General features: G+C 36.8%; 2 protein-coding genes and 1 pseudogene across 5 annotated transcripts; all 3 read right to left on the reverse strand.

Annotated features, from left to right (window-relative positions):
* Positions 1 to 299: 299 nt before the first annotated feature.
* LOC137715112 (rho GTPase-activating protein 7) lies at positions 300 to 14,434 on the reverse strand. Of its 3 annotated transcripts, none has more exons than XM_068454339.2 (22): positions 13,452 to 14,434; positions 12,620 to 12,656; positions 11,543 to 11,619; positions 10,660 to 10,730; positions 10,505 to 10,583; positions 10,245 to 10,389; positions 10,036 to 10,155; positions 8,786 to 8,863; positions 8,555 to 8,610; positions 8,399 to 8,468; positions 7,963 to 8,050; positions 6,776 to 7,019; positions 4,921 to 5,142; positions 3,954 to 4,301; positions 3,343 to 3,392; positions 3,099 to 3,159; positions 2,929 to 3,012; positions 2,017 to 2,130; positions 1,755 to 1,924; positions 1,486 to 1,555; positions 978 to 1,184; positions 300 to 805 (listed from the first exon to the last, which is right to left on the reverse strand). In XM_068454339.2, the coding sequence occupies exons 1-22, from the start codon at positions 13,506 to 13,508 to the stop codon at positions 620 to 622; spliced, it is 2,634 nt and encodes an 877-aa protein (XP_068310440.1). In that variant the 5' UTR covers positions 13,509 to 14,434; the 3' UTR covers positions 300 to 619. The 3 variants fall into 3 exon arrangements, with proteins under 3 accessions (XP_068310440.1, XP_068310439.1, XP_068310438.1); XM_068454338.2 differs by having other exon boundaries at positions 12,620 to 12,659; positions 13,452 to 14,423; XM_068454337.2 differs by having other exon boundaries at positions 12,620 to 12,668; positions 13,452 to 14,423.
* A 3,364-nt stretch (positions 14,435 to 17,798) lies between these two features.
* LOC137715733 (uncharacterized) lies at positions 17,799 to 20,117 on the reverse strand. 2 transcript variants are annotated; one of them, XM_088691044.1, is made up of 4 exons: positions 19,891 to 20,117; positions 19,628 to 19,661; positions 18,279 to 18,435; positions 17,799 to 18,159 (listed from the first exon to the last, which is right to left on the reverse strand). In XM_088691044.1, the coding sequence occupies exons 3-4, from the start codon at positions 18,432 to 18,434 to the stop codon at positions 18,112 to 18,114; spliced, it is 204 nt and encodes a 67-aa protein (XP_088547170.1). In that variant the 5' UTR covers position 18,435; positions 19,628 to 19,661; positions 19,891 to 20,117; the 3' UTR covers positions 17,799 to 18,111. The 2 variants fall into 2 exon arrangements, with proteins under 2 accessions (XP_088547170.1, XP_068311177.1); XM_068455076.2 differs by lacking the exon at positions 19,628 to 19,661 and having other exon boundaries at positions 19,891 to 20,107.
* A 2,268-nt stretch (positions 20,118 to 22,385) lies between these two features.
* LOC148697948 (uncharacterized) lies at positions 22,386 to 23,418 on the reverse strand (annotated as a pseudogene).
* Between the last annotated feature and the right edge of the window lie 3,937 nt (positions 23,419 to 27,355).

A 27,355-nucleotide genomic window follows, 5' to 3' on the forward strand; every position in this document is an offset into this window, starting at 1 on the left:
AATACAGTCCCCAAATGAATACAAGGAATGAACAATCATCACAAGAATTAACAAGGGAGATTTTAGCTCAAATGATTGTGAGCATTTACCCCCTCTACTCTCAACTCCCCTAGACTTGATTCCCCCCTCTTCAATATAAAAAAAGGGCGGTGCCATCACACACCCCCTCTTGAATATAACAAAAACAAAAGGGCGGTGCTATTACACCTCTCTTAATTTTCAGTCATCGGATTGAATGAATTGAAGAAGATCAAAAATTAAAGTATGCGGTAAGAAAAATGTAGGGTGACATCAAAAAGTTTGCTGAATGCAAAATATTATAATTCAATAGCATCACCCCACCTCACCTATGGACACAACAACAGAAGATTTGTTTACAGTTTACAGGGTCCTTGTCACCCCAACAAAAGGAATCATCAATACACTGAACAAAATGAACACACTTCTCACCTGAATTCCGTTCACATCCCCACTACGAAAAGACAAAAAGAGCAAAGTATGAAACAAGATTATCAGACAAGAGTACCACATGACTATTTATATGCAAACATTGTCAAAGAATATACAACACAGTGTCCAGCATTCTTCCGACTCATTTGATGGGTACCTCCTCCGCCAGTCAATTCCACGGTGGAGATGATGGTCTATAAACTGAGTCTTGCAAAGATGTCGTGCCATAATTTAAATCAAGATTATGAAGCTGTTCCATCAGCTGGGAACGTCTTTCCTTGAAGAAATCAAGGCGAGTTGTTAGTTCTACCAAGGCAGAAGATGCTGTTGATGGATGCCTTGGATAATCCACCGCCTGGAACCATAGTCAACATCAATACGTTACAATTGTTTGAATGAGGTGGGAACCATTCCAGAGTTAATACAAGATAAGATTTCGAAGAAACAAAATAGCAAAATTTTAATTTTTAGAGAGAAGCTCAACCACAAGCTACAAATGACAGTCGCAGCAAAAAAGAAACACTTGCCTCTGGGGCTCTTGAAGTCGATGGCATGGAAGCAGAATCAACAGCAGAAAGCTCATCAACAGACAAACTTGTCGATGCATCAGTATTTTTTGATTCACTTCTGCTAGCCGGATCCATGAATTGCTTCCTAGAAGGCTGCCATGTACTGCTGGCAGATGCTAAAATTTGGCCTTTGATAGTCCTCCAATCTGCCCCCAGCAAACTCTCCTGTAGCAAAATAGTCAAGGAGTACTGGATTGTTAAGTACAAGGTTGAAATAAAAATGTGATGAAATCTGGCATAAACGTGAAAGCATCAGCTATGTTGGAATTGGATGACTATATAACTGAGAGACATAGGTAGTGCAAGGATAAAAATAAAAAAAATAAAAAAAATAAAAAAAAGAAGAAAAAAAGGAAGAGGAACATCGAGAAAACAACATTTAACATATCAATGAAAAATATCCAAGTATGAATGCTTCCTAAAATGGAGTATGAAGTATCGAAGATAAAAAAACATAACACCTCACCTCATTCCTTTGTTTCCTTTCATGATTACAGAAGGCAAGGGTTGCATCAAAATCTTGCTGTAGAAACCTCCTGCAAAAAGCAAACAATTTAAAATCAAAAGAAATTCTTGACCTGATCCAAACAAATTCCTATTAGTACTAAAGTTCTGTAAATTGCATTGATGAAACCCTCAAAACATATAGCAATCTACTTTCCGATGTTTACAAGTCTTGGGTTTACTACAGCATTTTTTATTCTTTTGAGAAAGAGATGGGTTCTGCACACTCACTGTTGGGAATTATTATTTTGGCCATTTTGGTAACGGTCACAAGCATCAGAGAGAGAACCATAATGATGCTGTCGCTGTTGATTAAGTTGATGGTGAAGTTCTGCAACTTTCTGCTTCAACCTGGCCACATCTGCTTCAGCAAGGGCTATCTCCTCAAGCTCAGCCCGTGTCTTCACACCAGAATTTATTATAAGAATCTGGCTTGGATAAATGATATAAAACAGAATTAAAATAAAACAAATCCTTTACAATCTACACAAACCTTAGAATCCACGCCACATGAACTGGCCAACTGTCCAGAAGACATGCTCAAACCAACCTCTAATGCCGCTCTAAGATCTCGCTCAGCTTGTAGCTGCTCTTGCAATCTTGAAACCTATATCATCATTAACGGATAGTTAATCGAAGATCTAATACACAGCCAAAAAGCAAAGAGGGAAATTACTTTTAAGAAGCAAAGTACTACCAATCAATTTCCTTAAATACTATACATGCACACACCTAAGATCTAGCTCCCAGATAGACAATCTAGAACTAATAATATAGTAAGGAGGTTTTATTTTCTTTTGATCAACAGTAAGCAGATTTTTCACCAAAAAAAAACCAGTAAGAAGGTTTTAACATCAAGTCTAATTCTGTAACTTGATCAAGTTTATTAAATTACTAATAATTAAGTGTTCTTGTAAATAAAATAAAATAAAATGTGCTGTACACGAACATTAGCCAGTTGCCTATGCAACTGACAGAACCAGAACTTTTGCCCTGTCTAATTGCATTTGGAAACTGCAGACCAGAGGTGTAATTGTGAGGTATTATTTCCACTACAGAAGTGCATCAGTTTAGAAAGTCCAAAAAGGGTTATTGTGTTTCAATTGCACTCATGTAAAAGAAATTCGGAAGCCAACCTCCTGGTGTCAAACTGAAGATTAAACCCCAGAACATCATCGAATGCAGGCAAAAATATACAACACATCCTTTGTTCCATTCCTTCTATTATCTAGTCAGGTCCTAATATTATAAACTTGTTCATTCCAAATTGTTGACTCATGCAGATAGATTTTTGTTTTAAGCTTACCTACCAAACAAGCAGAAATATAAAATGTAGCATGATAAACTTCTAATGCAAACATTAAGGGAGCAAGAAAATTAGTCTGGCGTATTTTCATGAACATACATCTTGTTCCAGTGCCAAGCGCCGCTCATGTAAAGCTTGCTTCCTTCTCTCCAAACTAGCTTGTAAAATTGCATTTCCTCTAGCCTATAACATGAGTGTCTAATCCGGTTAGTAAAAGTACCAGTTTCTATAATTTGACATTACAATAAGTCAAGCAGAAGTATAGCTACCTCTTTCGCAATCCTCTGCTGCAAGTCGTTTTTCGCAATCTCAAGCCTCTGAATTGAAAGCCTAAAAAAACAACAAACCAAATTATTTAACTTACTGAAAGTACTGTAGAACTTACAGCGCATATCAGATTATTGTTAACAGCTACTTAAAAGTTGTAAAGCTTTAAACAAAGGGTAGCATGTGGATTAAGAATGTTGCTACAACAAAGTACAAAATTACATATGCATATGATGAGTAACTTACTCTTCCTCTCCAGAAGAATCGACTGATTCCACTGACGGTGTCTTTCTTGCCTGTATAACAATTAATGAAGAATGTCAGATGCCACTGGATTTTAAAACAAAACTGTAAAAGCCGGCTAAGCTATTATCTCCTGTAAAACAAAGCGTATGCACAAATATAAGGCTATCATGTCACATACTGATTAAAACCCAAAAAAATATCTAGATTCCGAATTCACATTGAAAACAAGAAAAGAAGAGGACATTAAAAGTCAACAAACTAATAAATGATGCACAAGCTCCATGATAATGAAACCATACAGTTTGTAAGAGGTATCAAATAAATCATTTTGTACTCAATGCAAAGAATTAAACCCAATACAAAAAATCCATCTCTCAATTTTGTCTAAAACATTAGGGGATCCACATCTCTCTCATGCAGAGTTAATTTGACTTTAAAAGAAGGAAGACCTATCAAGTTTGATTATTAAATGTCAGCTAAATAAAACCGATTATTGAATATCAGCTAAATAAAACCGCTTCTTTACTGATTGAGATTTTAATTCACCTGCTGCTTGGGTTAACCCGAAAATCAACTTCAAACAAAACAGATAACAACAAATGACAACTCACATTGTTTCTTCCCCAAAATGCCGATCGCTTTGTGTTATGATGGGAGCCTGTAACTTTGGCCACTTTCTTCACAGTTCCTGATTCAAGTCCAGACACTGGTAAAGGATGCCCTGGATCCATTGCTGACAGAATCTCTCCCATTGATCTGTAAGAATCTCCAGCAGGTGATGCACTAGGTGTTTCTGTCTCACTAATTAAATTTTCATTTTCTTTAATTGGTTTGCTTCCTCTTTCCACGACTTCAACATTTGGATCTCTGATGGTTTGAGGAACATGTGAACTTGAACTCTCAGCTGACGCATGATTTCCTTTAGGTGATCCAACATCTGAATCATCAACCCCAAATGCCTGTATGACACCAACTTGCATGTCAATCAGAAATATTATAACTCCAGCAGTTGAATATTTCAACAGAGAAGAAAATCAAATCAAAAAGGAATAATAAGTAACTTGCATATAAGTTAATTGACTCAGTACGTCCCTTAGACTCCTAAAGACCCAGAGCTAATCAAAGACCAAGGTTATGAAAAAAAAAAATTAAACCAAAGAGGTAAAAGTGACAGATCTTTTAGCAGTATCTGGTCAGATGACCAGCATAATGTTTTTTTTTTTTTTTTTTGAAGAAACGAAAGAATTTTATATAAAAGAGAGAATTTACATAAGTGGAAAAGAGTTCCACCTAGAACCACCAGCATAATGTTACAAACATCTTCCCGGTGTTTGTATCAAACTAATGAAATATAATTTTACTACATCATATAACTCACAGAGGACCCCAAAGCCATTTCTGGCGTCAATTATGTGAAAGTCAACGCAATCAGCAGCATAGGAAGGCATAACCTATTAACGTCACACAAGAGAAACAGACTCTAAACCCGCCATTAACACTTAAAAAAAATCTTAAAACCATACATAAATCAGAGCATAACACAAGCACGGGTGTGAGGGAGAGACAGAGGGAGAGAACCTTATAATCATAGAGGTCACTGCCAGCATAACCACTGCTTTCACTCAACTTTCCACTATGAACTCGATCCGGGTCATCATCTGTTTCCGGATCAACTTCATTTTCTGCATCATGGTAACCGTTGTCTTTCAGATCAAGATTTTCATCGTCAGATGAATCTTCACTTCCACTATTCTCAATTCGAGAATCAGCGGAGATGGAACACCTTATAAGATTTTCATCCTGAAACAAAAGCCTAACAAGTGAAGACCACTTTGCATAATTGAAAAATCTAACACGAACTTAAGATTTAGAGCCTTTGTAATAGCATGTAATGGAAGACCATAAGAATCAGTGTCAGCAAAAGTAACTTTTTTTTATCTCAATTTGTGTTTAAACAATATATCATTTATTTTGTACTAAAATTACTAGAGATGTCATCTAATTGACAATGAGCCATGCCGCTCAAAGAAAGATAGCATCCAGGAAAACAAAATGTTCAAACAATTAAAGTAAAATGAAGTAAATTATTTGAGTGTATTACAGAGTGAGTGATATAAAAGGTTCCTACAGAAGTAGATATTGACATCTCTCTCAAAAGATAAATTAGCATAGCACCCACTAATCCCAAAAATGAAATCTCCTATCATCTACTGTGAAATGCAAGATTTGCAGTTGAAACCCCATAGCCCTATCATTTGATAGAACACATCGCCTGCATAGGAAGTTATCAGTGTTGGAAAAGTTGACAGAATGTCGGATAAGCATTTATCTCTGACAAGACACATAACTTTAGACAAGAAGGAAGGCAAATTTACGACAACACCTTCCTTCTTCTTCAGCCAATACACCTCAACCAATTCTTCAACAACTAAAACTGCATCCAATTTTTTCTATCATTCACAAAGACACTTAGGAGTTGGATGCCATCTCAAGCAGGCACTATCACCATGTCATGGACGCAACATATAGAGACCTTACCTATGATATAGTACTAGTACTAACATGTCAATAAGCTGGTAATCCATTACTCACAAAGACTGGATCTTGTCCTAGATCAAGCAAAGATAAGCCACAATGTATTAACCATCTCATTAGGTCCCATCCAAAATATTAGCATGTCCAGTCTGGTATCCCAAAGGAGGCTTAACATCAAATCTTTCGTGCTCCTAGTCACTCTACACCACCCCCACCCCAGCCTAAACCGCCACTGAAGAGCTGAAGTTTCTATAGTGCTCCCTACAATACACTCAGATATATAAATGAATCTAACATCCAACATGAGTACCAACCTAACACCTCACAAACTTCCTACAATCATCATATCAACACATTCAAGATATATCTCTGAGGAACTAAGTCTGGGTTGTTATGACCATGCACCTATGACTGGTACCAGTAGCTTCATTAGTTCAACCAATCTATACTAAGGGATTTGTTAGCAGCCGTTAAAATGATACGGTTTAGCCTTACCATTGTTTAATTAGCATTACATCAAAGGTCCTTGCTACTTACTCCCAGTTCTAGGTGGAACTCTTTTCCACTTATGTAAATTCTCTCTTTTTAATAAAATTCTTTCGTTTCTTCTCAACAAAAAAAAAAAAAAAAAAAAAAAAAAGAGGAAAATTAGTTCAACCAATCTTCACTAAGCCCATGGTACCCGCCCCCCCCCCCCCCCCCCCCCCCCCAAATTGACGACAAAAGGGGATGTTAAAAGGACAGTAGAGATCCTCACATGTTTCAACGATTATTATAGTTGACTGTAGTAAATGAATTTATGCAGTTCAAAAGAATGAGAATTATAAATCCAGGATCCACCTTAAGAAATACCAAGAACACAGAATGTAATAAACCAACTATCGTTAAGCAGTCTTACATCAAAAACGTTTTCATACTCCTCCAAAAGAGTTGTGATGATTGCTTGAGCATTATTTGCAGCATTTGCAGCAGCAATAAGCTGGGCAGAATTATCACCATTAAGATCAAAGTCATCATCCAGCTCACATTCACCAGCTAATAGAGGGCGTAAGAGCAAGGGTGCCATGCATGCAGCAACTGCAGATGGAGTCATCCGATTCTCATCAGAGTGAGAAGATATGACATGCATCATCTTCAAAATTCTGCAAAAAGAAAAAGGAGAAAAGCAAGTTATAGACCAATATGATTGTTTAGCATAATTTTGAACAGAATGCATATCCATGAGAAAGATCAATATGTAGTAGTTGTCCCTACAATATGATATACTCAGCGTGGATAAAACTTTGTTTCCTAAAGCATCTTAACATTCAAAACAGGTTCTTGCAAAAAATTTAGTACCTGCATGCTTCTAAGTAATCTCATGCATCAGAGTTCTATGCATGTAGTACTTACAATAATTGCAGAACTAATCCTAGTAAGTTTTTAGCAGTAACTGTTACACACATATATATACATTTATCGAATAAATGTATAGACAAAGAGGTGACTGTTATATTGTAAAACAATAAGAACTATTTGATCAAATTCATGCTCAGAGAGAGAGCTTTTGACATGTCACATTATTTATCAACAATCTACTATGAAATTTACACATCTAACTGACATTCTATTAATTAGATTAACATTTCCTAAAGTTTCGTACAAAATCTCCAACTTCTAAAACAAGCATCCGTTGTATTCATAATATTTAACCATATTTCATGAATATATCCTTGAATCCTCAAAACCAATATTTCAACCAATCCTGACATCTTCATCCTTGCTTATATATTGTTTGGTACATCACCTTTCAAACTACCATGCATGCCTTCCTAGCCAACTTATGAAAATCTAGTTCCCATAAAACTCAAACTCATGCATTATGTACAAGTGCACTACAAAATTAGGCATCTCAAACATTATGACTAGGACTCAGAAGGCCGAAGGAATAAGGAAGAAGACATCACACATCATGTAAGGCAACAGGTTACCTCATGTAAGAGAACAGAATTAGGCATATCAAACATTATGAGTAGGCCATCATTGACAAACCATTTAAGGTTTACCAACGGAAGACATCTCACATCATGTAAGAGAACAGCTTACCTCTGTAATAAACGGCGATTTGGCTCAGGAAATGTCTCCAATATTGAAGAACGCATTGCACTAACCCGAGCTTCCTTTCGATCAATTTCTAGTCAAAGAGAACACAGAGCAAACAGTTAAAAAACTTTATTCCATTACTAAAATATATGTGATCATTTGTACAAATGATTCAGAAACTTGAGGAAAATATGAGAGGACAGAAACATTGATATGGAGACTTGGTACAATCTCTGAATCATGCATAAAAGTATCATTTAATATGTCCAGAAGGATAACTACACATGAGACTAACGGCCAACCTTTTCTATGCAATATGACTTCACATATGTGGTTGTACAGTCTCATAAATTATTCCTGTTACTTAATTCCCCACATAAACAAAGAACCCACTAACTGATTTACGAATTCACAAGGCACAACATACAGCTAAACTTACTATAAGCCTCTAGCAATGCAGTGCAGCAAGATGCTGGTACTGGAGAAGAGGGCAGCTCTCTCAGAACATGCTGCAGATCAAACAGCTTGACTAAATATTGAAGTAAAGCATAATTCATACCGAATACGAATGACATCAACAAATTTTGGAAAGTACCTTGACACAATCGCCAACAACATGAGCATCCTCATCCGGATTAAATTCAGTCTTGCCTTCAAACATCAAAAACAGTTAGGACTAAGCTGGAAATCAATGCATGCTTCCAAGAAAATTGAGGGCATGAGCTAAAATTAAGTGAAAAAATCCAACTGAGACTCAATAGAATCTCTTATGTTTTCAGAATCCACCAGACGTTGCAGATACTTTCAACTTGAATAAAATGGATACCTTGCTCATATTCTTGTACTCTACGTTCTACCTCCTCAACATCCGCAGACTGTCTCAATATTCCTTCAACTTTAGTACCTATGGGGCAAATAAATTACAAATTATAAAACTGTTTAGTATAACCCTCAAAAATATATATTTTTTAACGTTATTTTTCTTCGGGTATCTCTCCCAGTATAATGACTTAATGAGTCAATTCCCAGACTGGTGCTTCCAGATAGTTTCGTACGCAATTAGGATTAACAGTTTGTACTGATGATGTCTCCACACTGGTATGCAAGGGAGTATCTTGACTTCTGCATAGCCAATATGTGAAATAAGACACAATTCTATGCTTTGCATACTCCGATATGAGTGTAATGAGCTGACACAGATGAAGGGTGTCAAATGCATCAATTCCCAAAATCCGCACATGATAAAAACACCAACATATATGTCCACCTCAATGTTGCATGGGGCGTGGGTCAATTCAGTAAGTAAAACGGGAAAGGGTACAAGGTACGGTAGTTTATGGGAATGGAGTACGCTAGGGGGTATACTTGGTACAGTATTATGGGTTCATTTTAAAGTTTTATCTGGATTCTTTTCCTTATGGTAAATAGCTTGCATAATTTTCACGCATGTAAACGAATATTATAGTAATTATAAACATTATACATTACTTTACCAAGCTGAAGCCACTTTCGGTAGTTAAGATTTAATACATTATTTTCTCTAAGCTTTTTTCATATTATTTCTTGGCATTGGTAAAAGTAATAAAGAACAAAAAAAAAAAAAAAAAAAAGAGGAGAGGAGAGGATTCCCCGATACTGTTCCTCTTTGTCTTCTTCAAGTTTTCAGAATTCCTACAACTCCAAAATGCTAAATAATCTTTTGCCTAAAGGAGATGAAAAATTAAAACTGAAGAAGGAGAATGGATCACCCATTTCAGCAAAGATTGCAAACCCACCGCGTTTTGGATCGTGCAAACCGGATCACGGTTCAAACATAAAACCTGTGATCCGATCTCAAAATTTGTATTTAGTTGACTTTTTGGTAAATCTGACATTGGATACAGATAGATGCACGAGACAAACATGATGGGTAAACAAAGGTTATTCCATAAGTTTGTCTGGAATAAGTAAGGGTTCTAGGGTAACATTAACACCTTCAGAAATTACTATGTTGTATATAGTGATATTACATACACATAATAAGGAATTTTCCCTTCAGTTTGAGATCTTGTTAATATTAAATGGATCACAACTTACCAAACTTTTCCAGGAACCGAAGAGCTTTCTCCAGGAAGGAAGGACCTCCATCAATATCTTCTAGCGCAAGAAGAATAGGTCTTCCAACAACCAAAGATTTAACAGGCCTTTTATCTCTCCCTGAAAGCCCAAAATTATATATAAATATGCCAGCTCAAGATAGATGAAATCATGAGACATTGAATGTGTAATGATGAAAAAGTACAAACATTGATGGAAGGACCCTTCAAGTGTATCATTCGTGTCATTACGGAAAATCCCATTGTGTCCCATTACAAGGGCAGCACTTGGAGCTTGTGCAAGGGCATGTTCAAGGGCTGTCTTCCACTCATACAAGTCTTCCAACGTCTCAGCCTGTGATTTTGAAAACTCATATAATTATTACTTACATGCTACATATCAGCAGAAACCATGCAAGTATATTATATATTCAAATAATTCTCAAAAAAAAATATCACAAAAATGTCACCTTAAGAGTGAAGGCCCGCCCATCACGTCCATCAGGAAATAAAACTGTCAGAAGCTTTTTATCTTCTCTAACAACAACACTGCATGAAACCAGTTGCATGTATTAGTCAGATTGCAGATAATAATAAAACAAACAGTCATTGTTGCCATGCATACCTCCCAGAATTGTTCAAGTCAATGCCCCCCAAAGTCAAATTGACTTCACCGCCTCTTTGTGGAAGTGCACTCTGTACAAAGAAGTAAAACAACATTCATTCCTAAAAAAAAAAAAATTAAAAAAACAAAAACAACATTCACTTTGCAGTTAACTGTCGAGCAAGTCTGTGCGTACGAGACTACGAGTGAGTGAGTGAGTGAGTGAGTGAGTGAGTGAGTGAGTGAGTGAGAGAGAGAGAGAGAGAGAGAGAGAGAGAGAGAGAGACACACACACACACGCACACGCACAAAAATCAATAAGGTCCTACCTCAGTTTAGCAGGTTATTATGGAAAATCCAGCACATAACCAACCAGCAAACACTTGAAATACAGACTAAATTGAAATTGTACTCCAATCAGTTATTCGACGAGAATGTAACATTTTAATAAGGAATGGTGGAAATGGGATACCATGCATTTTAGTGGGGAGAACACAAGAACACTAAAGGAAGAGAACATATGCAACTCCACAACAACAATTTCACATATCACCGAGATCACATTATGAAGGTCTGAATAGGGATTCATCCCATTTCATGAGGCAATAGAAGAAGTTTCAATATCTCTTCACATAGTAGAATAGTAATATCTTTCAAACATACTAAGGTGTGAACCTTTTATTCCAACAAATAAACCATCAAAACTAAATGTACCAAGTCCACCATTTATAGAACCAATACAACTCACACATCAATTCAGTGACCAACCAATTTTTCCATTAACTACATTGAATCGTGCAGACTAATGCGGAAAATTATGGAAAAGGAAAAGGAAAGCAAAAGGAAGCCTGAACATATTGGTATAACCAAAAAAGAGGTAAATAGAAGACTGATTAATACTAACAGGATCATTTTTAAAGAAAACCAAAGAAGTCCGTGTGAGGATAAACCACCGCTTCTTCCAGGACTTCCAGCCTATTCCTGCAAAGTCAATAAATAAAAACTGAATATATAAATAATGAGAGAAGAAGAGGTGATTCAACAAACTATGAAATGCGTAAAAGAAAAAAAAAAAGTTTAAAAGTTCAAAGACCCATTGACAAAATCAAACACAAAAACCGAGTTACTCTTAACATATCAATCGATGAGAGGAAAGAAGCAAAATCTTCAATTGTCCCCAAGACCTCTAACATATAGGATGCAACATAAACTGGTTTGGAAGGTTTTCATTATAAAAATTAAATAAACACTCATTGGAAGAACTCCTCGTCCTATATTTTAAATACTTATAATATATTAAAAGTGGTTCATAATTACTAATTAGACCAAGCAAAAGAAGTTATTTCTCTTGAAACAGTAAAGTCGACAAACAGATTTTAGAAACATATTCTAATGCCTATCATGCGGTTTATTTGAATTACATAAGATGCTGCACGGATATCGGATAAGGTCAAAGCAACTTATCAATCCATAAATCAGATAAATGAATGTGATATCAATATCCGTGAATATAAAATGTTTTGTTTACTAAATATGTGCCTTGGGTGTTTCTTTTAGGAGTGTTATTTTCCGAGTGGTAGATTTAGCTCCATTTCTCTCCTTTCATTTCTGTTGTATTATTGTTATCTCCCTCATTAATCTTCTATTAAGTCTAAAAAGAGGATGATTCAATCTTATGAGACTTCCAAAGAACTTAGTTCCTAGTACTACACTCCATAGACCTAACAGATAAACATTAGGTCAATGGTCAAAGCAATTAATGTATACAACGAATTGATATGCTGATTATAAAGAACTTTTTCCAAATACGGATACCATTATAAAGGCAAATTATCTAATTTCATATTTACAGTGTTTTTTCGAAGACTAATGTAATCACGTCAAAGTCAAATGAGTCCTATAACAAATACATAAACATGCTGGAAATGCAGCCAAAGTTGTTTAAGGGGAGCGGGGTAAGGAACATGAGATGTTTACCAACCTTTAGAAGAAATGAAAAGTGGGCCACTCTTGAAGACCTGCTGGATCATCTGATGTGTTAGAAGGAATGAAAATATTACCCACCGACGGAGCACAAAGTAAAACTAATTTGCAAATTAAGCACAAGGGATGAAAATGAACACTTGAAACACGATCAGGTTACATTGATAACCAACAGACTGCAATTCTGAGAATTAAGAACTCATTTGAAAAATCAAGGATTGATAAAAACATTGACTTCTCTTTAAAATAGCAAAGTTTCCGTCAATTCCCTCAAACTTGGGCATGTTTGGGTTCGTTCGGGTAAAAGGAAACGCATTGCAGTTTCATCCTAGACTTGCCTATCTTGTTTTGCATCCGTCTTGTCTTAATGAAGTTTGTGTTCCATATCATAAAACAAAACATTCCAAATCTGTATCACATTACTTGAAAATAAAACAGCAGATTAAACTCGGCCTAAGCACTAGTTCAATAATTTCGACAAGTGCATTGCCACACCAACAAGTGTTCCCATTGCTTTGAGTCTATTTTTCCTTCTGTTTTCCATTCTACACCTTCCTCCAGCAATCAGAACAGAAAATGGATACAAAATCAATCTAATACAACGAATTTTCACAACATCTGCAACGGACATTCCACCATGATGTAAGGAAATCCAAAATATTAAAAATAAAAAAAAAATGAAAAACCGCATTTCACCAACATCAGCTTTGGTGGCTTCCCACAAAAGCCAGCTAAAGGAATTCAAGCAAATATTCAAAAAATAAAATAAAACAAATGAAGAAAAACCAATCGAGTTCTAGTAATTTTCCAGAATAAGGAAGAAAGAGTACCGTGTTAGAAGCAGCAGGCCGTAGGGGGCGCTCAAAAGCAGCTAAAGAAGCGGACATTTTGTCCGATTAACATCGAAATCGCGGAGAGCAGCAGCAGCCAGCATTTCAATCGTCCGAGCCGCCCATTGAGCGAACTCGGCCGAGACGGCGTAGATCGGCCAGCGAGCTGAGCTGAGCTGAGATATCCGCGATCTGAAACCAAAAGCCCTTTCTCTCTCTCTCTAGAGTATTGGCAACTTTGCACAGAGAGAGAGAGGCTTTTTCTAGGGTTTAAGATTTAGGGGGAGAGCGAGAAAGATGGTTGGAGTTCATAAGGAGGGGCAACGACCGGAGTTGCTGCGCTGCCTGAGTGCCTGGCTAAGATAAACAAGGAGGAGGATGACAGTGAAAGCAACCAAAAAGATGACTTATGGATCTCTATTTTTGTTATACTTACCAAGTCCTAGGAGCAGGAATTGCTTTGCTTCTGTTTTTTTGGTTGTTAATAATTAAATAATAATCAATAAAGATGGCGTTTTACCGGCGAAAAATAATAATTTCTATGCATAACGCAAATTTAATCTTTCATTTTGTTTAATATAAATAATTTAACTCGTTAATGCAGTTTATTTATAAAATTGAAAATGATAGTAAATGGATTAGGTAGAGGGGAGCAGTGGGTGTGGTAGTATTTTAATGGGGGTACTAATTAGTAATGAGAGGGGGGGCTTTGCTTTTCACCTACTTGCTTAAAACTGAAGGTGAAGGAGGAGGAGGAGGAGGGAGAGGGTGTGGTCGTGTGCAGTCGACGATAAGTCTCAATGGAGGAGAAATCTGACCAATGGGAGGGAAGGAAAAAGGAGGGGAAACAAAACAAAACCAAATTGGCAGTTGGAAGCGGAGAGGATCTAGACTCTAGAGAGATAACCCTTTTTTTTTTTTTTAAGAGTAAGCCCTCTTCTCTTCTCTCGCAATTTTCTTTTTGTTTTTCTCTCCTTAAAAGTATCAATAACCGCTTAAATAAGAGGGAGAAGAAGAAAAAAATTGAGAGAATCCTGCTCTCTCTCTCATATCCTAATAATAATCAGTCGAAAGAGTCGCGTTACTTTCCCTTCGTCACGGGCCCTGAAAGAGACTTGGACAGTTGGACTCTACACTCTCCCCACCAACAGTTGTACTTTGGACATACAAATACAAATCATACCATGTGTTTTGCTTTTCTTTTTTTTCAATATTCCATGTGTATTAAAGTTTCTTTTTAAAGTAACAGCAACTTCGCCCTTTTTACCACGGCAAGTGCTATTCAGTCTTAAAAGTTATTGTCATTTAACAATTCTACCTGTGGTTAAGAATGGTAAGAATTCGTTAGACGTATGTCGGGTTGTTAATGGGATGTGGCAGACGAGCAATGGCCGGGGAGAAATTTTTAATTGTGACGGAGTATATCACGTATTTTTATGTAAGTGATGAGAAATTTTATTTTTCAAATTATTAACTTTTTAACATACATATCCTACCATTTATATAGCAACAGGTGGTGTACCATCCCGTGTGACAGTCACACTAAAAAACCTCTCATGATTAGGGTCAAATTGATCATAGGGACAATGCAGTTGATGCTAATGCTTAAATATGCAGAGGAGGATTATCTCCCATCCTACTCCTAAATATGCTGATGTTGGACTCACCGCTTTTGATATGACAGAGATATTAATATACATGGGAGTAGGATTTTTTTCCCTCCTATTTTCATTCATTTCCATCCCGTCCTCTCACAGTTTTTTTTATCTTTCTCTCTCTATAAAAAAAAATCAATACAAAATTTGATATGACTTAATCGTAACCATTTAAATAGGAGGGGAGGGAAGGGAATAGAGATTTGGAGATGAGCGAATCCTCCTCCTATTATGTATAGCATTGAATTATCAAAATAGTTCATTGTGCGCGTGCCATGCTGCATGTATATGTGCATTGGGGGGTTTGCTGTCCCGATTTTGGTGTCTCGTTGATGTCTCCTTCAACCAAATACAAAGGAGACATAAACAAGACAACAAAACGGGAATAGTAGACCCCCAGCCCGCGCATTGGTTGTCATTTTCTTGATTTTTGGCATTTTAATGATTTAACAAACTCATTTCTATATATTAAGTTTGAAATTTTTTTCTCCTTGGAGATCAGTGGCGACTGCATTAACTTATTAAGTGAATGACTTGTGAGGGTAAATTTCCTTTTCTACTTGAGATAGGTGGGATTATGCAAATACTGGTTACCTTGGGGCTTGACGCACTAAAACACCTTACAGATTAATTTGAAATAAGGTTACAGTATTACTGTTGTAACTTGAATTAAAACGTCGACCATAATCGCATTACTTGATCTACTGGTTCGCAGGTAAAATTAAGACGGCGCACTTGACAAATTTCGATACAGAAAGGCTACAGATAATCCTAAAAAATGAGATTCTTGTTGTAAACAATCACGTAGATGCATGCTTCATGCACATATGTAGCAATATGCTGAGACATGAGTTTCCATAGTCTATTTGATGCTTAGAGATTTTTTATTATTGTGGCTTGGAAATATACTCTCTGTTTGAAGTAGAGAACAAAGAAAAAAAAATGATATGATTATCAAACAAGTGTTAGTATTTCTTTTAATTCAAACCATATATTATCACGTGTTTGTCAGCACTTTTTAGCTTTTCATTGTTAAATTTTTTGTAAACTTAATTAGTACATTTGCATCTAAAAACACAAAAATAATAATATTTAACTAATGTTTGTATATCTTTCTTCTTTTGATACTAACTTCAATGATATTTGATGAAGAAATAGATTTTTTAATGTATGTAGTGATTTTTTTATACATGAATGTGCAAAGGATCGAGGGTTAAACAACTTTAGAACCCCACTTCGAAGGCTAACCTAAAACCCCCAAATTCTCAAGACCGACCCTGGTGCCAAGGTGTCATGAGACCTTGTCAGGCAAACACAAATTCTAGGAACATGTATTCTATGCCAACCAACCAAACAATAGTCCAACAAATTTTGCCTCCGAAAACGATACAGTTAATGCATGGCATTTAGGAACAATGTATATAATACGAGCACCACAATTAAGGGATGGCAAGAGCATCGCCACCGCTTAAGGAGTACTTTTAAGCCCCCAAAAAAGGAGTAATTTTTAGGTGTATTTAGAACATGATCAAGTAACTTTACTATTCAACTTAAATTATAACACATGAAAGTACAGTTCCGTGGAGATTGAAGACTACCATTGAGGATATAAAGCTTTTAACGTCTCGTATCGAGTATGTTTATTGGAAATATGTGTTTTAAGGAGGCAAATTTTCTGGCACTAAATACGGCCACTCTATCGATGGTCTTTACATTTGGGATCGAACTATTCCGTCTAGTGCTCGACAGGCTCTCTTGTTGGATTTGGTACCCAAATCCAAATCCAAGTTGATCCAAACCAACGAAGTTCTCGCATGCATGGCGCGTGTGCAACTTTCACCACATTTGTAGTAGGCCGATTCGGCATCAGGTCCGTCGATCTTAGTGATGACACATTCGGAAAAAGTTTCATTCGTGATTAGTTCAACTCCGACCTACCTTTCAACTTAGACAAATTCGGGAGTCATCCATTTATATTCAATCCAATTCAATCCTATACACTAAACGAGACCTTACAGTCCCTTCGCCTCTCCAACCTCCATGGAAGAAAGTATCAGTTTTTGTCACAGCGTAACGGTATAACGACAACCTTGGTTAAAAAGTGGGATGCATGGAACTTTGTAAATCTTTCATAAACACCTTTGCAGTTTTAGCAACCTGAGATTATTTTAAACCCTAGTACTTGAGTTTTAGGTTCTACTTTCGTAGTCATTTGATTAGGTAGCGATGCTTCAAATAACACTTGGGTGGCATGCGTAAGAAATAGGAATTATTTGAGTAGAAACATAGAAAGGCGCAGTTTTCAGAGTGGGTATCGAGATATGTGGAGCGATGATCCGGAATGGCCTGACAATTTGAAGTTAGGGACGAGAGATTCTCTCATGTCACCAACTCACCCCTTGTCGATCATTCATTGGATAGATTATACACCTTTTTGAACATGTAGCAAGGTGCCACCGGGACTACAACTTTGGATACGAGAATCTCTCGCTCGCAGCAGTTTCTTAACAAGATTTTGCTTGTGCTAGTGAAAGGGTAGAATATAATATGTCGAAGATGCTGAAGCAGCAGTTAGATTCACCGGAAATATTCTACATATCGGTCAAGCATATGAAAAAATAAGCTGAGAATGTGACACAACTACGAAAAAATTGCAACTCAATTCAAGCAAAAGCATACGAAGCGAAATCACTGGAGTAAAAACCAAGTTGATACACATTTCTAAGCATAGAAAATGCAGACCAAACGACGCAACAGTTGAGAAAGACGTCTAATACAAATGACTGAAGTCTTAAGTATATTAAACGAGTGCAGTTTTTATCAAACAGGAAACCCCATTAGCAGAAATTTCAAAAGTAAAAGCTCCCCCTTTCAATGGAAGTACAGAATCTGCTACTAAGCAATTATTAGAGGCCACAAACAGAAAAAATTCAACACTACCAGAGACTGGGAGCACATAAATCTTCAGACTTTGTCTGCCAGCCGACGGTCATTCCTATGCTGCATCATTCCTTCTTTCCAATCCCATGTGACATGTTGTAGATCCCTCGTCCCTGGAGAAAATGCCACCAGAACTTACAATTAGATTGCAACAAAAGCAAGGAAAACTACGCTTTTTTTCATATAAAAGACTTACAAAGTCTTAAAAGAAATGAAGTAATTAGAAACTCACAATAAGGAACAATGAAGTAGCAGCTAAAGCAGCTGGAATGGCAACAGATGTAATCTTATCATATGGTCCCTTCAGGTATGTGTGTTTGTGGATGCTTTGGAAAATCTTTTGCTTCTCATAGAGCTGCTCACGTGGTCGGAAGGGTGTTTCTGACATCCTGTATTATAGACATTATTAAAAGGTCATTCTATGAAAGTAACTTCCGAAAACTACATTTCTCCACAGGCGGAAAAATCATATTGTTCTATATTGTAGAGGTTCCAACAAAATCACAACTCAAAATATCAACACCGTGCTTAAGCACCACAAACCAGATAGGGGAGGCACAGGGCCTTAATTTCTATATATACCCAAACTGCCCCATTAGACCATACACTAATCCTTCCATAGTCACATTGAAAAAAAGGGAGTAAGGGCAGCTCACCAAATTTGGAAATAATGGGCTTAATTGGAGTTAATCAACAAACAAAGCTCGGGCTGAATAGCAGCAGTTAGCTTCTTCTAATGTTGGATTTTTAACTAAAAAATGATTCAGCCGACTAACAACCTGAACTTATAGACCAGCATTCGTGGCAACAATACTTGTCTACCATACAATCATTTCAAATGAGTTACGACAACAAACGACCTGGACTTTATTACATAAGATGCCCCAAGTAGAATTGTAACAATGACCCCCAATATAACTCAGGAACAATAGTTCAACATAGAACATATCAGCAAACAATGCTCTAATTTCGAAAACAATTGCATGAAATGAGAAGAATAAAAACAAACATAAGATTTAAGAAGATTGAAATACATCATCTGACTCCATTCTGTTTATTTCCATGGAACCATTTACATGTAATAATAAAGAATAAAGAAGATTGAAATAAATGAAACAACTACAAGATCGAAATAAATCATCATGAAACAATCACGCGCAGCTTAATTGAACTGACAATGATGTGAGAAGTCTTATGATTAATGCTATCATGCGGGTAATACACGCTTAACCCTAAACTCTACAGTCTAACTAGCACACAAGTGAACTAAAATGGTTATTACTTCTGTATCGTATTTCTCAGCATTATTCCAGAATTCGATTCAAGTTGACGTGGTTATTTGGATGATATGTTTTATGGAACAGATGAAACAGGAGCTCAAATGATATTCATTTCCCAGGAAAAAAAAACATTCAAATCCATTTGACAACGATAAAAAAACCGAAGAACAAAATGGTGCATTTCGCATTTTAAGAAATACTTCAAGAGCAAATATCCATCAATAAATATTCATGTCAAGCCAATCCATTGGAAAAGGTATCAAGCGACACCTATGAAAGATTGGATTCCGACTTCTCTTACCGTAACCGGGATTCGAATCGCAAATGATGCTTTCCTATACAAAGAGAAAGTGCAACTATAGTAACAAAAATTACAAAATTCATTCGGAAAAAACGATTAATTTAGGCAAATTATAAAAACCCAGAAGAATTACCACAATCTTCTATAGCACAGACATATCGACTGTGAGTGCTCATAATTACAAGATTTCAGAAATATTTCATGTTTCTCGCCAAAATTTAAACCAAAGGCAAATGGAAAACTTCAAGAAATCTAAACCGTACCTGCAAAAACGGCCGGAAAAGTAATGCGGGCTGGATCGACAGTGAAAAACGACGGAGAGAGGAGTGAAGTCGGGCTGTCCACGGCGACTCGAACGGATCGAAATTTGATAGAAATATTTAGGGGCCGACAGAGAAGAAAGAGATGAAAAGGAGGAGGCTGCGGGAGTCTGGGGCTAAAAAACGAATACTATTTGTCCATCTCTCTAAATAGAGATGGATGACTAGATCTTACCATAAGCAGCGGGTCCGCTAGCTCATCCAACTAAATTGAGAAATTAATTAAATATTAAAAATTAATTAACTATTTAATGAATAAAATTATAATTAAAAAAAAAAAAAACAAATCAAATTCCTATTCTCCATCCACCACCAAACTCCCCAAATTCCTATTTCCACCGCCAATCTTCCTCTAGGATCAAAACCCAGTTCTTGTTTCCACCACCAAATTTGTCCCAGTTTCTTGTTTCCTTTGGGATCCACCACCATGGGTTGCGTCCGAACAAAACCAGTGAAGAAAATTCCTTGCCGAGTGATCGACCGTTGCTACTGGCGCATGGCTTTGACTTCACACCCATAACAAGATCCTCGAGAAAATCACCATGATCCCTTCCAAGCACCTCCACAACATCTCTCTGAAGCGGATCTAAAAGGGTCGGTCTGGCACCGATGAGATCTCCGTTGACAAACGAGACCATCGTGTGCCATGTCTCATGAATTTCTGAGATGGTGGAAAGAGCGCACCAACCATGCGGCATTGGTTGGGTTTCTCCCTCACCCAAAAACTCAAACACCACCAAACAGCCACCACCATGACCATGACTCACGCAACGACTTTTCGTTCTGGGTTCAAATTTGGGGTTTTAAGATGGGTTACAATAAATTCTGATTTTAGGGTTTAGAACATCTCCAACCCAAGCCTTCTAGAGCTCTAAGAAATTAATATTTTAATGAACAGTACATAATCATATTTCTTACTATCTCCAACCGATGGGCTATAGGGCTTGTTTTCACAAAAAATCATCTTCAGCTGAGAGTCAAAGGGCCAAACATAATTTATTATTTAAAAACTACAACTTAAATTTAAATCCAACGGCTAAATGACATCAGCTAGCCATTGGATTTGAATTTTTTTTGGGCTATAAATTGGGTGGATATAGGGCTTTCAAGTTTTATGTTGTTAAATATTTTTAAAAATATTGTTTAAGTTTCATGTTGTTAAATGTTTTTTTTTTTAATGTTCTATAATTTTTATGTTGTTTAATATTGTTTAATTTTGTTTCATGTTACTTAATGTTATGTAATGTTTAATGGTTTAGAAGTTATAGGGGAAAAAAAAGAATTTTTACAGTTTTTACAACAAATTTTGTTAAAATATATATATAAATTAAATTAAAAATAACGGCTAGTTTCTTCTCAGCTAAATTATAGAACCTTGCCTCAGCTTGACAGCCCCATATATGGAAGTGAATGAAGAGCTTGGCCATCTTCCAGTCCATGTCTCAAATGGTACCATGTCCACTGACTTACTTGGCACCTTATTCAAGATGTACTTTGTTGTTTTTCAGTGCTTCACCCCATAGAAAGATTGGCAACTTGGAATGAGCAAACATTGATCTAATCATGTCTTTGAAGGTCTTGTTCTTTCGTTTTGCAACCCCATTTTTGTTGGGGAGTACCTGGGGTTATGTACTGCACCATTATGCCATGCTCTTGAAGGAAGGTTGCAAAGGGACCTTTATGCTTTCCAACTTCAGAATACCTGCCAAAGTACTTACCACCTCTATCGGATCTTACAATTTTAATGTGTTTTTCCAGCTGTTTTTCAACTTCTAATTTGTAAAGCTTAAAACATTCCAATGCTTTTGACTTCTCTGACATTAAAAAGACATAAGTATATCGTGAAAAGTCATCAATAAAGGTTATGAAATATGATTTTCCACATATAGTTTTGGTTGGGAATGGTCCACAAATGTCAGTCTGTATTATTTCAAGCCGGTCTTGACTTTGATTTGAACCACTTTTCCTTGTGTTTGTCAGCTTTCCTTTATAACAGTCTCTGCATTCTTTAAAATCATTGAAGTTTAGTGGTGGCAATAGGTTTTGGCTGGTTAACTTGACAATTCTTTCCTTAGAGATGTGCCATAACCTTTTGTGCCATAACATATGAGATTTTTCAGAGGTGATCATTCTTTTGGAACCAATATGCTAAGCATTAAAGCATTCATCTATATATGTACACTTCATTTGCCACATATCAAATTTAAGAATTGCATATCCCAGCAATTTGCCACATATCAAATTTAAGAATTGCATATCCCAGCAAGGTGTCAAATTTATTTGAATCATAAAAACGTACACTTTCTTGGTCCCCAACAAAGGATAAACTAGCTATACTAACTTTGAAGCTGAAATCAAACTCCTTCTCATGGAAGGGACATAAAGTACTGAACTCAATTTTAAAATAAAACCAGAAGACAAAACTAGTTGAACACTCCCTATTGACTCGACAGCAACCTTGCTCTCATTCCCAACATAGACATGTAGACTTCATTGTTTATCTCCTTTGTTTTTGAGAAGCCCTGCAAGGAATTAGTGATGTGAATAGTACATCTAGTGTCAAACCAACAACTCTCAAGTGAAATATAAACCATATTAGACTCAATACACACAAAAATGTTGAAAGTTTTACCTTTTCTGGAAAGCTAGTTTTTGAAACCAACACAGTTTTTTCTTAAATGACCTGTTTCCTTACAAAAGTAGCATTCCTTTTCTTTTTCAATTTCAGTGTTCACATGTTTGAGTTTGTGAGATCCTTTAGAGGTGTTAGCACTTTTAAATGGAGAAGAAAAAAACCTTATTCTTTAGGTTACTAGCAACGAAAGATGAGCCAGCATTTGTGGCTTTGGCTGCCTGAATGAGATTTGCTTCCGTTGACTTGTCACCTTTAAGTCGATCTTCTTCTTGTGCACACATCGAAATTAACTCATCAATTCCCCATTTTTCCTTCTGTGTATTGTATGAGACTTTCAGTTGTCCATACCTGGATGGCAAGGAATTGAGAGCCATATGGACTAGAAACTGATAAGTCGTAGGGACCTCGAGATCCTTCAGTTTTTGAGACAGGTCCACCATCTTGAGAATGTGTTCTCTCACACTGCCAACCTCATCAAATTTCATGGAGGTAAGCTATGTAAGAAAGGTTCTAGTTTCAGCTTTCCCTGACTCTTTGAATTTCTCTCCTATTGCAGCAAAAAATTCCTTAGCATTCTCTAGTTTTGGAATCCCTCCCTTGACAGATTGAATCCTGGATTTCCTCATGATCATTAAGGACATCATGTTTGCCCTATCCCATTTCTCATATTTGTTCCTTTGGTCTGCTGTGCTAGTGTCAGTGAGATTTGCAGGCTTTTTCTCTTTGATTGCCAGATCGATGTCCATCATTCCAAGCACAATCTGCATATCTTCTTTCCATTTCTTGAAGTTGGAACCAGTCAGGGTTTCAATGTTTTGGAAATTCAGAGAAGTCATGTGAGGGTCTGAAACATATGTACATAAGTCAATCAATAGATTTTTTGACTTTAGAATACTTAACAGAACTAGGAAAACTTTCACATAATGTTTTCCATCAATAGTTTCTTATAAACACAGTATCATCTTTGGATAGATGCTGTTTATATTAGGGTTGCATAGCTAATACATAAAACACAAGGCCAATTTACATGTCTTCAACACTTTTAAGCAGATGAATAATGCAATCTTGTTGATTTCATGTATCACTATACATTGATTTGTTTGAATGGCTTGAATAATAAACACTTTTGAGCAGATTATTATCCACTAACTTCAAGCAAATCACCTTCAAATTCTTTGAATAATAAACCAGAATAATGATCTAAACACTTTTGAGAAAATTAGTCATTGCAATTTTGTTTAAAATTTACACTATATATATATATATATTGATTTAGTGTTATAACAACACATAAATCCATGATTTCTTCTTGTTATTCTCTAACTTTCTTGTAGGATATCATTTCCTAAAACATTTGAACAAACCACAGCAGTGCAAATACAATACATAATATAGTTTCTATATATCTGTTAGCAGTAGAAGCATTAAATTATTCAAGCTAAGTGCTGTCAGTTTGATCATATGGTCTAATACAAACCCTATCCTTATTGGAAGGCTCTGATACCACATGTAAGGATTACATTAGGAATATACAAATGAGATGCATGTACAAGCATGCATTCAATGACAAAAACAATAAGGGAATAGGATTACGCAGACCATGTTTCAGTGCAGCAAACCAATATAATATGCATGCATGCAATAACAGCTTTACGTGAACATTACTCGAGGTAGAAGAAGCCATTGCAGAACTTGGTTGTCTTCTACTTCCAATACTTCAAAATGTCTTTCTATCGTGAATAGGGTTTGGTGTGATTGAGAAAAACAAGCATATGAAAGTAGGGACTTAACCGTGGTATTTATATCGTTAGGGTTTTCATCACACCCGACCTATCATTGGCTGTGAAGATAGACCCTATATCTCTAGTGTTTAAGTCCCACCATGATTCAACATCTTCGTAATAAAATCTATCAGATTTCCTCTAGGTTAATTGCAAGGGATAAGACTCCATAATCCTTATTATGTTAGGACTATCAAATCACTTTGGTTGCTAACGACTCGATGGACAAGTGGCCTACAACAAAATGAACCAATACAACATTCATTGTCATTCACAATCTTTCATAAGAAACTTAGTTGCAGACAACTTCAGCAAAAGGGTAAGTGCAGAAAAGTGATCAAGCGTCTCAATACACGAGGCTAGTAGAGTTGATGGAAGGGAAGAATCGAGGTTAGTTTTAAGGCCTCTAGAGGAACCGCATATAGTACATTTTCATAGTGCCAAGCATTGTTACAGGTAAAATAAGTGTTAAATTCCAATCAATATCAATGGATTCCCCGACTTGTGAAATAAATAGGGTAGAGAAATTAGCTCGAATGAAGGCTGGGCATGGGTTAAGAAAGATGTATAGGGAATGAGAACTATATTTTAAATTTAACATTATTTTGACCATTTACCCATATAATCCATTACACATTTTATGTACAAGTCAAAGGGTAGTGTTCACTTATATAATTTACTTGCATATATTACTGACACACCCCGACCAAAATCAGGGCGTGCTCGCCGTCACGTGAGAGTGACATAACTATGTGCAAAGTGCGGAAGCTAAGAATAATAATAAAAGTACGAACAAATAAAAACCAAACTACACACAAAGTAATTAACATACTTGTGCAAACGTAAGTGTGGAAAATAATATTCAGAGCACAGAAAACCTAGTGCAGTCCAAAGGAACAAACATCAGCTAAACACACCCAGAGGTGGTCCTACACTAGTGATAATCTGTCAGATATGCTGTGGATTCCTCGTGAGCCACCAAAAGAGCAACCAAACTAGAACCTGGAGGGGCGCAAAACAGAAAGTGTGAGTGGGCAAAAACAAAGCTTTTCAAAATCATTTCATTATCAAAGTTCTAACCCCTCACCGTAAAACCTGTATATTTTCCTAGAAAAATAGAATATACTCATATATAGAAAACATGCTCAGAAGATATGCCATGTCGAATGCCTCCACATAAAAGGTAAGTAACTCAGGGAATGTCAATCAATGCAATGTAATCTGTAAACCGGAGTCACCTAACGTGACATGTACGGCTGAATCTAGAGCTCAAATCTCCAACTCACTAACTATACCTGCACACGAGTCTGAACCACCTAAAGTGGTCTATACGACATGATTGGGTGTAAATAGATACGCTCAAATGCTACGATCACGTGAAGATTGGGCGAATAATCACGGGTCACCTACAAGTCGGAACCACCTAAAGTGGTCTGTAAGACAGGATTGTGCACCTAACTTGGATCCAGGATGAGTGTGTGGTGCGGGAGGTGAACATCACGTGAAGGACTGTGCCCTACTTTGGGCGGGAGCACAACACCGGGGGTGCAGGTTATGAGCTTTCTACGTATCTCACATCACTACTAATCACAAACATAAACCATAACTTACCTGACACTTACCTGTGCGTCCGCAGCACCAAACATACACATATGCAACTACCAATGCATAATTAAATAGGCAAACGCAATGCATGACATTTAAAACATATAAACATTTTATTTCATTTTCTGGGAAAAACCACAAGTATATAGGTATATACGGAAAACCAAAAGCCCACTCACTGGTATGTGGAAGGGTTGTAACCCCCTTGCCTCGAGTGACTGCGCTCGTCATCGGGATAGGTTTCACCTATATGCGAAACAACTATAAAAACGTTAATTTAAAGCACATAACCAACATTACACAATAACTTCTCATACAATGCTCAAATGGGGTGTATGAATACACCAACGTGATCTACTCAACCTCACGACACATCCCCATATTTTTAAAATAATTTTTCGACGTCTCATACGCCCCCACGCGCTAGCCAAGGCACTGCCACACGCACTACCCACGCACAGGCGCGTGCCTGGCACACTAACGGTGTCAGTTAACGCTGTCAGGAATATTTCGTTAAAACTAATAGATTCTGTTAAAGTTAACCTAACGCCGTTAGGAATATTCCGTCCAAACTAACGGAATATTACGTCATCTTCTTTGGCCAACCTCCAGCGCCGTCGCCGTCGCCGTCGTCGGAAAACTGGAAAATTTTCTAATCTTTGTTTCTCACTCGTTTTTCAACCAAATTTCATGAAATTGGTACCAAAATGAAGCTTACAACAATTAGAACAAAACCTTACCACTTTCAAGCCCTGAAACCAACGAAATCTCGTCGGAGAAACTTCACAAAATCCGGCCAAACCTGCAACTCACGATCCTGACGTCTAAATCCTTCAAACAAACCACCCCGAGCTTCCTAAGGACCTCACCAAGCTTCCTATGACCCTGAAATTCCCAAAAACACACGATTTTACGTGTGCATGAACAGTACCCCGAAATGAACATCTTGGGTTCTACGTGAAAACAAAGGTTTCCTTACCAGAAATGGGTATGGTTGAACTCGTATGAACCTCATAAATACAAAGGTATGGTTTTCCACTTCAATCCGTAGCATTTTCGAGTGTTTTAATCTTTGTCCGTACATAAGTGAAGAAGAAAGAGAGAGAGAGAGACTTTGGGATAGAGAGAGTCAACGGGAGAGGATGATGGAAATGAAGATGGATGTGTGGCTGAGATGCAACCAACCAAGCACCCAAAACAACCACGCAAATAACAATTATCCATTAAGGGCAAAAACGTCATTTTACACCAACGGTACAAATAATCCTAGACGGGCTGTCAAATTACTGTACAAATCGATAGCCTTATTACCTCGTTGAATGCCGATCATTTCTACATCACACATTTCTGTTCATCATTAAACTACTGATGTGATAGAAACTAACAC

Source organism: Pyrus communis, chromosome 3 (genome assembly GCF_041283825.1).
Source record: "Pyrus communis isolate YQ-2024b chromosome 3, ASM4128382v1, whole genome shotgun sequence".
In the NCBI taxonomy this organism is placed as follows: domain Eukaryota; kingdom Viridiplantae; phylum Streptophyta; class Magnoliopsida; order Rosales; family Rosaceae; genus Pyrus; species Pyrus communis.

Coding starts and splice junctions, on each gene's coding strand:
- LOC137715112 (XM_068454337.2), bottom strand. CDS start 13,508: ATGTCCGCTTCTTTAGCTGCTTTTGAGCGCCCCCTACGGCCTGCTGCT. Junction 5,143..6,775: donor AGTATGAAAACGTTTTTGAT/GTAAGACTGCTT, acceptor CTTTTGTTTCAG/GATGAAAATCTTATAAGGTG. Junction 3,160..3,342: donor GATTCTTCTGGAGAGGAAGA/GTAAGTTACTCA, acceptor TTGTTTTTTTAG/GCTTTCAATTCAGAGGCTTG.
- LOC137715733 (XM_088691044.1), bottom strand. CDS start 18,434: ATGTCAGAAACACCCTTCCGACCACGTGAGCAGCTCTATGAGAAGCAA. Junction 18,160..18,278: donor CTACTTCATTGTTCCTTATT/GTGAGTTTCTAA, acceptor CATTTTCTCCAG/GGACGAGGGATCTACAACAT.